At 48.6% G+C, this 11,420-nt stretch overlaps 1 protein-coding gene across 1 annotated transcript; it reads right to left on the bottom strand.

The window, feature by feature from the left end:
- Positions 1-9,128: 9,128 nt before the first annotated feature.
- On the bottom strand, positions 9,129-10,844 carry LOC135395669 (uncharacterized). Its single transcript, XM_064626768.1, has one exon. The coding sequence runs from the start codon at positions 10,842-10,844 to the stop codon at positions 9,129-9,131; it is 1,716 nt and encodes a 571-aa protein (XP_064482838.1).
- Positions 10,845-11,420: the final 576 nt, after the last annotated feature.

Here is an 11,420-nt window from a genome sequence, read left to right as displayed (position 1 = left end):
GTGCAGAGAGCGATGTGCTCCTTATGCACCGCCACGATGTATTCTTGTGCTTGCAACCGCAATGAAGATTCGTTCTTTACTTATAATGAAGGCAAGCTCTTAAGTTCAAACTACAAAATTAGGAAAACACAAATTTGATTTATTACGGCACAGAAATCACACGACGTGTTCAAAATGCCTTCCTTCCGCGGCAAAGCACATACGGAGCCGCTTTTCACTAGGTTGGACAAAAGCATTTCGTAGGTCGCACAAAGGCATTTCGTCGAGGTAGTCTTGGACAACGTTCCCGAGCACTTCGCCGATGTACCTATGTGAATTAGGTGCCCGTCAAAAATGTATGGGCCAATGACGCTGTCACCATGAATGCCACACCAGACATTAAATGACCACTGCCACTGGTGCTTACCATGCAGCAGCCAGTACGGGTTAGTAGTGCCGATTCTGTGCGTTGCCATTTGCGTCGCACCCAGATCGCGATTCTGCCGTAGTCTTCTGCCCGTTCTGCGCAGATGGCTCTCTCGTATGGGGCTTGACAAAATTGCCGTAGATACACTGCACTGTACATATTCACACTTTCTGCAGGGTAATTTGGAGCCCTATTGGGATGGCGGAAGGGGCTCCGGGGGCTACTCCCCCCACCCCAGGGGTCCTCAAGGGGCTCAATATTCCCCTGCAGAAAGAGCGCGAGCTATGACGGTTCGATGGTAGTACTTCCCACACGTGAATTCACTTTGTGTATTCAGTTTCACGTAAAGGCTCACCGTGCCAGAGGCTCGAAACCGGCTACTAATCCGAAGAAGCGCGAAGAAAGCGATACGAAGCGCCGCATTAACCTGTGGCGAGGACAAAAGCGTCTGCCACTCTTCATTTTATTTTCTTTATTTAGACTAGCTCGAGTTTGCGCGACGTAGGCATGAATTGAATGTGCATGGTGGTTGTGTCCCGGCTGGGGGAGGGGGGCACCGTTTAGCAGGTACCCAATAAATTCCGTACGTTGCAGCGCCCCTGGTGAAGTCAAGTTTGTCTTGACAATGATGTGCTGATATCACTAAGGTGTGCACACAGTGAGACTGGCCTTGATCAACGCGATCTGCCAGCACCTGACTTCGTACATAGCATTGATAGGGTAGGATAAATCGCACTTTATCGCACATGTGACACTGATATGTCTTCTTGTTTTCATTGGGCGCAACTTCGGTTTCGAGGCAATAAAAACCCCGGAATATTGCGCCATGTCAAATGTCAAGATATGGGTTCGTACTCCAACGAAGAACGAGTGGACATGATCCTGGCCTTCGCGGAATCTCAGAGGAACGCATCTTTGGCTGCAATAATTTACGCCCAGAGGTTTCCCCAGAGGCGCCACCCGGGTCATAACACAATATTATCCGTCTACAGAAGTCTTTCAATCTACGGCACCTTCGTCAAGCCCCATACGAGAGAGCCATCTGCGCGGAACGAGCAGGTCACGTCCAGTGTTCTCGAACATATCCGCGATCATCCATTTGCAAGTGTCCGTTCCACAGCAGCTGCCCTTGAAGTGAGCCGAGCGACAACATGGCGCATATTGAAAAAGGCCAGTAGACATCCTTACCAACCCCCACATACATCAAGGACTCAATCAGGCTGACTACGGCAGAAGAGCGAAATTCGCGAACTGGGCACTTGCCATGCTAGAGCACGACGAGGACTTTCTATCAAAAGTCATGTGGACCGATGAAGCGCGATTTGGGCGCAACGCAAATGTCAACACCGAGAATCAGCACTACTGGGCTTCCACTAACCCGTACTGGCTACTGCCTGGTAAGCACCAGTGGCAGTGGTCATTTAATGTCTGGTATGGAATTCATGGTGACCGCGTCATTGGCCCATACTTTTTTGACGGGCACCTAACTTCACATAGGTACGTTGGTGAAGTGCTCGGGAACGTTGTCCGTGACTACCCCGACGAAATGCCTTTGTCCGACCGACGAGGTGTCTGGTATCAGCACGACGGCACCCCAGGTCATGCATCGCGGACGTCCTGCCTATGGTTAGACTTCGTTTTCGGAGACAAGTGGATAGGCGCAAGAGGTCCTATTCCCTGGCCAGCCCGATCCCCTGACCTGACTCCTTTGGACTTTTTTTTTGTGGGGATACCTAAACGACAGAGTGTACGACACCGATCCAGCGACGCCGGAAAACTTGATGCGAACGATCGAGGAATGCTGCGCACAGATAACCGTTGAGCAGCTACGAGGAACCGTGGAATCAATTGAAAAGCGGCTCCGTCTGTGCCTTGCCGCGGAAGGAAGGCATTTTGAACACGTCCTGTGATTTCTGTGCCGCAATAAATCAAATTTGTGTTTTCCTAATTTTGTAGTTTGAACTTAGGAGGTTGCCTTCATTATAAGTAAAGAACGAATCTTCATTGCGGTTGCAAGCACGAGAATACATCATGGCGGTGCATAAGGAGCACATCGCTCTCTGCACTGTCACACCACCGTCGATACATCGTCCAACGGTCGCCTACGGACATTCAGAGAATATGGCATTACAGAAGCGAAACCAAGTGGGGAAATGGCATGATACGCATAATTTCTCCTGCTTCAAGATTGAAAGTGAATAGAAGGTCAATTGGTCAGAAGGCTTGTTATTTCATGGTACGAATGCTCAGGACAACAACAGAATCCGCGCTTCACTCCTTTGTTTTGCTTGTTTGTTTCGTGCGTACATTCTTTGTTCTGGCGATAAAAACACGTTATCTCGACTACACGACGGCCCCATAGAGCGGACTGTACATCAATCAGATAAACAAGAAGCAAGGTTGGGGAAGCGGGTTCTGCGCCTGTATCTTTTCAATCAGCACTCCCTGCTGCCAAACATGCGGAAGAACACGTAATTCCGAGGCGGATAGCAATGTGAAAGAACTTGTGTTTGCGGTCCTACGCGAGGAAAATATGTAAACCGAAACTAATTAATTACTCGCGAAGATGACTAGACCCGATGATTTTTTTTTCCTCTGAGAGGTATGTGCTCAAGGTCCCCAATGGTGTAGTAGATGTCGCGGAACCGTCGGACGCGTACTTTGAAGGCTCTCATTTCGGGTTAATTGATTTTTATTTTTAGCTAATTAATGAAAGTACGCACATCAATTTCACACTGTATGGCTGGTGGACGATATCTCAGAGATGGTAACAAAAAAGAAAGTTTCCCGATAGATGGCGCCGTTCCCGAATTATTCAGCCCGGGGATTTATCTAAGACACCCTGTATATATATATATATATATATATATATATATATATATAAAGAGGGGGAAAAGAATAGTTTTTGTCCCCTCTTTATAATTCACTGGCTTGCACTGTGGCATTGAGGAGTGCTGAGTCACTCTCCCAGGTGTATATCGCTCGCTGAGTGACCCCTAGTTTGCCAATCCCGAACGATGCGCAGCTACCCAGGGCTGACGAGCCGCAAACACGGCGAAACACGTGTCCTCTGGTGCTGTCGCATCGTTCCATGAGTATATATATATATATATATATATATATATATATATATAGAGAGAGAGAGAGAGATGAATATAAGTTTCTTTTTTTTTTTTTTGATTGGGTGTTAGCGCCGCGAAGCAACTATGGCTATGAGCGACGTACAGATGTGAACAGACGGAGAGAGGATAGCAGGAAGGAGTGGGGGACAGGGGGGTTAGTATGCGTCCTGGGCCGACTTCAGGGGGAACTGTGCCGACATTCGTCTGGAAAGTATTCGGAAAACCCAGGGAAAACCTCAGACAGCACAGCCGGCGGTAGGATTCGAACCCACCACCTCCCAGTCTTCAGCACGACCTTGGTTACCACCAACGAGCGGACGCGTTAGCCCACTCGGCCATGCCGCTGGTGGATGAATATAAGTAAAATAATAAGACGTGAACGACAGATTACAGGAAAGTTAACAAAAACTAATGGGTAATTTAACACACAGATTATAAAAGAACGGTCGACGTTTCGACAGTGGCACTGTCTTCGTCAGGACAAGAAAACAAGGACAGAAAGAAGACAGGACAGAAAAAGCCAGGACAAAAAAAACACTTTTATATGTTGGCATGTTAAATATGTTGGTACTTAACTGGGACACCCGGTATACACGCATGCACATACACCGCCACTGTCACCCCCGCATGCCCTCTTACAGTCATCCAGCCTCACGAAGTTGTTCTCGTTTGCTTGACAACCACCGTAGATGAATCCCTTGCAGCTTTTCGTTGCTGAATCGTAGTAATACCTCGGGAAGTATCCCATGCAGGGCCCTTGATACGGCCTTTAGGAACAGACGGCAATATGGCGCTTTCCTGTGTGCACACCGTCATCGTAACGACGCATATTGGCACATGTATTGACAATACAATGAAATGTTCAACAATGAAACACAATTGCTAGTGTTACACATTTCAGAATTATCAACACGGTCTACTGCTGTTTACTCCTCTTAAGGTTCTTCTCTTTCGAACCTCTCATTTATGTTAATAATCTACGATGTGTATCTATTTTATGCGCCGACGTTTCCTGGTCTCCTGGTACGTGCAATGGATTCCCAGAGCTAGGAGCACTGGTGTTTCGTGAAGCTACTAATAGGGCCTAAGTGTATTACATCTGCTAGGTTAGTTTCTCTCAGGAGGTGCGATCATACGAAGTGTGAACCGATCGCGTACAGGCACGGTCTTCCTGCACATTGCTGCATATAGGTTTTGGTTGCATACAAACATGAAGTAAGTGATGGTCCTAGAGCCAAGAAAGGTGCAGTCAGCCGAATAATATTATTTCATTAAAAGCTGTCTAGCATATTACAAGTATTCATCGACGATCCATATGTTAAATGATGTTCTTACCGAGACCAGCACTTCTACGTCTCATCCCTGGCCAGGCATCAGCTGCTGCCACTGCAATAGAGTTATTACAGGATCGTAAACATTTAGACATGTTTCGGAAACGTTGCCCTGGGTACTCACATCCATGACCAGGAGTAGTAGGAGAAGGACCTTCATGATTGGTTGATGCTCTTCACTCTGTCAGGCACAGCGCTGTATTAGAAAGATGGAACATGGAATACACCGCGCCAGTGGGAAGTAGGTTGTTCACCCCCTTTTTGTCTTGTTACGACGAGACACAATTAGAACTATGTATACCGAGGACAACAATACGTGATTTAAGCAACACTGAGAGAACATGTTTTGTTTTTAGGTTTCTTCGCTGATTTAGGCAGTAAAAGGCTACAGAGGTGGTGTTCATTTATTTATGTACACCTCTACCGCCTGGGTCAGTTCTAAGACTGGGTAAGATTGAGTAAGTACTGAGTCAGTTTTAAAGACTAGGCCAGCATAAGAAGACTTATTATAGCTGCTCGCTCGATGTTATAGTAAAACTGTGAACCTCCTTGCAATGAAGCTTGTGTTATTGGTAGACTGCAACAAGCAAAATGGAAACATCAAATGAGGGTACCTTAGTCATTTAGGCGTCCGGGCATTGCGTCAGCCAGGAATCAGACGTGGTTTATCTACCCTTGGCTTCTGCGTGACTTCCCCTTTTTCCCACGGCCTGTACTCGCGTAACAATTTATGACGGCTTTTGAGTAAACGTCATTTGCTGACTTGAGCTGCTTGATGTTTGTCTTTTGTCACTCCATGTAAGCCCAAGCTCAGGCCCTTTAAATCTGAACGTTCGTCTATGGCCCTGAAACAATCCAGCTTCCCAGCATTTCGCCATTAGCGATCTATTGTACGATGCCTGCCGGACACGGCCTGGTTTTCTGTTGTTTAGCTGCTACTCTTTCACTATGGCACAACCAGAATCCCACGGACGCATGCGCTTCTGGGGCTGCTGCCTCCAGCAGCCCCCCCCCCCCCCATCCAAATGAATACTGGGGGGAGGTCCTCATAACTGCGTCATAAACTGCAAACTGGGAAGTACCCTGCTTCGCACTCCATGGCCGGTTGTGCTGTCTGGGGTTTTGCTCAGACTCTTTCAGACACATATGTCGGCAGAGTTCCCTCAGAAGTCGGCCCAGGACGTTGTCCATCTCTGTGAGGCGGACAACGGCGAGCCCTTTTACCACCACCTCATAGCTGCGACCAACCTCTTCGTGTATTTTGGCCAAACATTTATCTCCCAAAATCCCAACATCATCTTAAGTCCATTGCTTCCACCAGCTACCCTGCCTGTATCTATGCGGTTTTTTTGTCAGACGCGCTTTGAAGATTGTCAAAAACATGACCTTCACATCCGTCACACGTGCACATCCGGAAGCGTCGTTGGCTTACGAATGCTCGATGTTTGAGGACTGCGTACCAAGCCCGATTAATTTCTAGGTTTCCGGCCCCGAGACCGACCAATTTGTAGCCTACCCGGTGCGACCCAGTGAAGCGGACTGTAAAAGTTGACCGTGGCTCCCAAAAAGTGGAGTTAGACAGGTTCGAGCTCATGTCCATGTCCAAAGGTCCCGTTGAACATGGCTTCTACGTAGCAAATTAGCTGGTTAGTCGCCAGGGACCCGCATAACCAGGCATGTACATTGCTTTTTTTTTGGGGGGGGGGTCTTCATTTTTCATCTGCGGCATACTTAACAAATAGCTGGCACTGAGCGACGCGTAACTTATGCACTGTGCGCAAAATAGGAACTTGCTTCACCGGAGAGGCTGCGCTTCACTATCAGCGCCACGAACACATCATCAGCATCATGCGCAGAGATTTGCCTAAAGAATATTTGGCACTTGTCTCAGCAGCTCCAGTCAACGCTCTTAACACAGTTCAATATCGCAGCTAATTCTGTCCACTACTTTTGCCTGTCTAAGGACGTGTAGGACGGCAACAAAATGCCCACGAATAAATTGCGGTGGTCGATCATGAACTACTGATTGATTTTATATTGATAGTGCATGCGTTTCGTGAATAGCAGCATTCTGCTCAATGAGTGGAAGCCATCCCCATATCATCGTCGTCATGTATCTCTCTCTCTCTGGCAGCAAGCGCGACACATTTGCTCCGTGGTTAACGCTCTAATTTGTCGTCTCCTTTTAAAACGAGCGGCTTTCCACATGAGTCTCCTCCTGCTGCGCAATTGCCTGAGAGCGCGGCGTCTCGTTCCCGGACGTTTCAACTCTGCATCCAAGTCAAACGACAGCCAACCATCCTAAGCACAACATCGTTAGAGGCGAAATGGCAATATCAAAATTACAGATATTGCTGCTGGTGGTCGTAATCCCTCTCTCCCGATACTCCTCTTTCGACACTGTCGGTGTCTGGGAAAAAGTCCCCACGGGTTCGGTTACGCAAGAAGAGTGATTGTGATTCTGATTTTTTTTTTTTTTTGCGCAAAGGTGACGAAGGCCATAGAGCGGCTAAAAACAGTGGGTATGTGAAGAAGTTAATATCAGAGTAACATTAAAAGCAAAATGATGACGTTAAAAACAAACCGTTGTGTATCATGAACAGCTAAAACTGAAATACGAATTTTACAACTTGCCACGGCACACATAAGAAAAATCCTTATTTCCAAATTTGACCATGGCTGGATTGGCAAAGAACATGGAGAAACAACTGTGACGAACTGTGATAGCATATTACTGGGGCTCTACTCTTCAGAAGTTCATGTGTCCCTGCGTCGAAACCGCAGCTCGGACGATAGATGGCGCCACGGGAACCTGGGCAGCGGGGCTCATGGATGTTACAAGGAAAAAAATAAACTTCAGTTGTCGCGCATGCCACGCGAAGGAATCTCTTTTATGGCAACCTAAAACGATTTGCAGGCGGAAGGAGGATGGTTGCCCTGTTGTGGTACCTTCAAACGCACGTATTTATTTATTTTCCCTTTGGCCCGTGGGAAGTACGGCGCTGTTAGTACGAGCAGCATGCAAAATATTTCGGAATCCACAAGAACAAATTGTATTGGTACGTGGAGGTAAACATAAAGAAAATGAAACATTTCCGTTGATTTGATGAACAATGAGATCGCAAGTGTACAACGTGGAGTTTTCAAAAATGGCCATGCAGCTGAACGGTCGCATAAATATTTCTTACACTGATTGGCGTCGGCAATCGAGGTCATGGTACCAGGAAGGCGGTTCCACTCCAGCAACATACAGGGAGTCTCAGTTAAATCCACGGGCTAAATAATTCGAGAACGGGTGCACCAATCGAATAACTTTCTTCTTTACAAGTATCTGTCCAATACCGCCTACAAGCTGCGCACCGTGTAAGTGAACGGGAGGTGCTCATTATTTAAATAAAAATTCAAATATGTTTATTGCAAAACAAAACTTCTAAAGCAGTGCGTCATCGGCGTTAAAATGGGTACTACTTCTTTTGGGACTTTCACTGTACACCTTCTAGAGAAAAATCTGCCACCCGTTTCGGGTCATTTGTTGCTGTAATTAATTGGTTTCGGTTTACATATTTTTGTCGCGGCTGGTCACGATGAAGCGCAAAAGGGCGCTCTTCCACTCCATTATCCACCAATTAAACGCGTGTTCTTGAGCTTACTTCGTAATGGGGAGTGCTTTACGTGAGTACGTTCCAGTACCTTTGAGGTACTCGCTTCTTTGCGTTATAGATGACTTCAAAGTGACGTGCGCGGGGACCATTACAGGTATTTTTCTATGTGTATTCACAGTTTTCGGCACCTACGCGAAAATACGCACAAACGGCGGCATTGATGAAAACGATATAGGAGGTTCCCCATCCAATTCGTGTTCCAGTATGTTTTAAAAGCGATAAAACCCCCGTGCCGGGGAACAAGTCAAAAGACGACACAACACACAGGCACAGACTGACGAACAAGGATTTATTATTATCAAACCTGGTTTATATCATCTAACCTAACCAACAACGCCCTCTTCAGCAAGGTTCCTAGTCACACCCCCAGCATGCCTAGTGACTTTATCTTTATCAAAAGCACAAGACTTATCTTGCATCCCTCCTGTTTGAATCTTCCAAAAACTTCTCGACTGGAGCAGTTATCAGCACTGAAAGCACACTCACACTGTTGCACAACTTAAAGGAGGACGATGGGCGACTAGGTGCATGCGATTACGATTAGCGCGCGGCTCCTGGCTCGGGTTGGGATTCGGGGCACTTGTGGATTAAAGCTTGTTGGTGTTGGTCACCTGGAGCTTCGGTCGGTCTGACTCATTACGTAATACAATTTGGTGCCGAAACCCGGGATCGAACCAGGGACCTTTAGCTCAAGGTGCGCCCTTAGTCTGCGGCAGGTCAAGCATGAGCGAAGGACACGCCTTGTGGTTTGCCGTCCGCGGACAACCCAAAATGTGCTTCGGACCTCGGCGATGGTGTCTTGCACGCCGGCGTGTAGCAAGCGCTGGTGGGCGTCGAGTATGATGAGCTCCGTGAATCGATGCTTAGGCGGTAGGAGGATGGGATGCTTGATCTGGTACGAATCTTGAAGTTGGTGAAGACGACCGCCGACGCGCAGTATTCCGGAGGCGTCGAGAAATGGCTGGAAAACACGTACCGACGAAGATGTCGCAGCAACGCTGCCGTGTCTGAGCGCCAAGATGTCGTCCCGAAAGGCTTCGGTTTGGACATGTGAGACCCATATGGTTTCGGCGTGTCGAAGCTCTTCGGACGTAAGTGGACCCGTTGTACACGGTTGGCGGGGCCTACTGTTGCGGACGAACCTAGCGCACCAAGCCGTAACTCGGAGAAGTCGAGAGAGGGTGCTGTAAGCTGAGAGGTCCATCCAGTTCTGCGTGGCCGACACTGGATGAACGACCACTTCGGTATCGGGAGCTTCCGGTGCAGCGCTCACCGTCGTGCAGGTGTCGTTGACATTTGGGTCTGGAATTGTAGGAGGGCCGATATCGCCTGCGGACAGCCAGGGAGGACCACTCCACCACAGCGGGCTGTTCCGTAGGCACCTGGCGGAGATGCCGCGGGTCACTAGGTCTGCGGGGTTGTCGCCTCCGTTGCAGTGCCGCCATTGTTCCGGTCGTGAAGACGATAAGATTTTTGCCACCATCGACTTGACAAAGGAGGGGCGAGTGTTCGTGTCGCACTGAATCCATTGGAGCGCGATGCTTGAATCCGTCCAGAAGTGAATGGGGGCAACCTTTAAGGCTTCCACCGTCGAGATATGGCGATAAAGACGCGTGGACAGCAGGCATGCCAGCAGTTCGAGACGCGGCAACGAGAGTTCTTTCAATGGAGCTAGGCGGGCTCTCGCTAAAAGCAACCGCGTAGAAGTCGTGCCGTTATTGGGGCGGCTGCGAACGTATACTGTTGTGCCGTAGGCCTTGGGACTAGCGTCGGCGAAGCAATGCACATCAAGCAGGGCCTTGCTCTGCGGAAAGACGCTACGCGACAGGTGCAACGCATCGATGCCTGACAGTTCAGCCTTCCATTTCTCCCAGACCACAAGATCTTCCGTTGCAAACTCAGCGTCCCATGGCAACGACTTGCGCCATAAATTTTGAAACAGGAGCTTGACGGTTACGATGAAGGGTGCGAGATAGCCGAGCGGGTCATAGATGAGGGAGAATGTCTTGAGCACTGTACGTTTCGTAGGAGGATGGGACGCAGACAACGTGAGTGCTCGTTTGACCGAAAAGGTGAGACTATCTGTGTCCCGGTCCCACAACAAGCCCAGCACCTTGATCGTTGCGTTGCCATCGGATGCGTTGTCGTAGGAAACCTCGTCCGACAGAAACCGCTCGCGAAGTGCGGATGAATTTGAAGTCCATTTCCGTATATCCATACCGGCTTCCTGGAGTATGTCAATGGTGTCGCCATACACTTGAAGGGCGTCGGGTTCTGACGTGCATCCCACAACCAAATCGGAAGCGGAGGAGATCTCTATCATCTGTTCGAATACTGATTTGTAGATACGCCTTTCTTATATCTGCCGTGAGGACGACGGTGCTGCAGCGAAACACTAGTAATAGATGTATGAGGTCGGCGTTAAGCTTGGGTCCTTTCATGAGGGGATTGTTTAGAGACGGTTGGCCGGGGCAGTGAGACGAGGCATCGAAGACGACGCGGAGCTTCGTCGTTACGGCGTCTTTCCGGATCACGGCGTGATGGGGCATGTAGTACACGTTGTCGGTTTGGTTCGAAACATCAGCAACCCGTTCGGCATGACCCTCGTCAAAGTATTCCCGAATGACGGAATCGTAATTGAGAAGTAGCTGCGGGGAAGTACGAAAACGCCGCAACTGCGCGACCAGCCGCTGCGCCGCCGTTACCCGGTTGTTTGCTTCGGCTGGAAGTCCAGAGCCCTTAACCATAAGTGGAACCACATAGCGGCCATTACGCTTTTCTACCTGGACCCCGCATTTTTTATACCCCAGTATTTACCCCAGTATTTACCCCAGTAATTACCCCAAAGTTCCTTCTTTTGGGGCTTTCGGTTTTTTTGCCACTACTTATTTCTCTGATG

Source organism: Ornithodoros turicata, chromosome 1 (genome assembly GCF_037126465.1).
Source record: "Ornithodoros turicata isolate Travis chromosome 1, ASM3712646v1, whole genome shotgun sequence".
Lineage (NCBI taxonomy): Eukaryota > Metazoa > Arthropoda > Arachnida > Ixodida > Argasidae > Ornithodoros > Ornithodoros turicata.
Note: the sequence above shows the minus strand (reverse complement) of the source record. Positions and strands in the feature narration are given on the sequence as shown.

What these genes read in the sequence shown, in the direction of transcription:
- LOC135395669 (XM_064626768.1), bottom strand. Translation starts at nt 10,844, where the DNA reads ATGATAGAGATCTCCTCCGCTTCCGATTTGGTTGTGGGATGCACGTCA.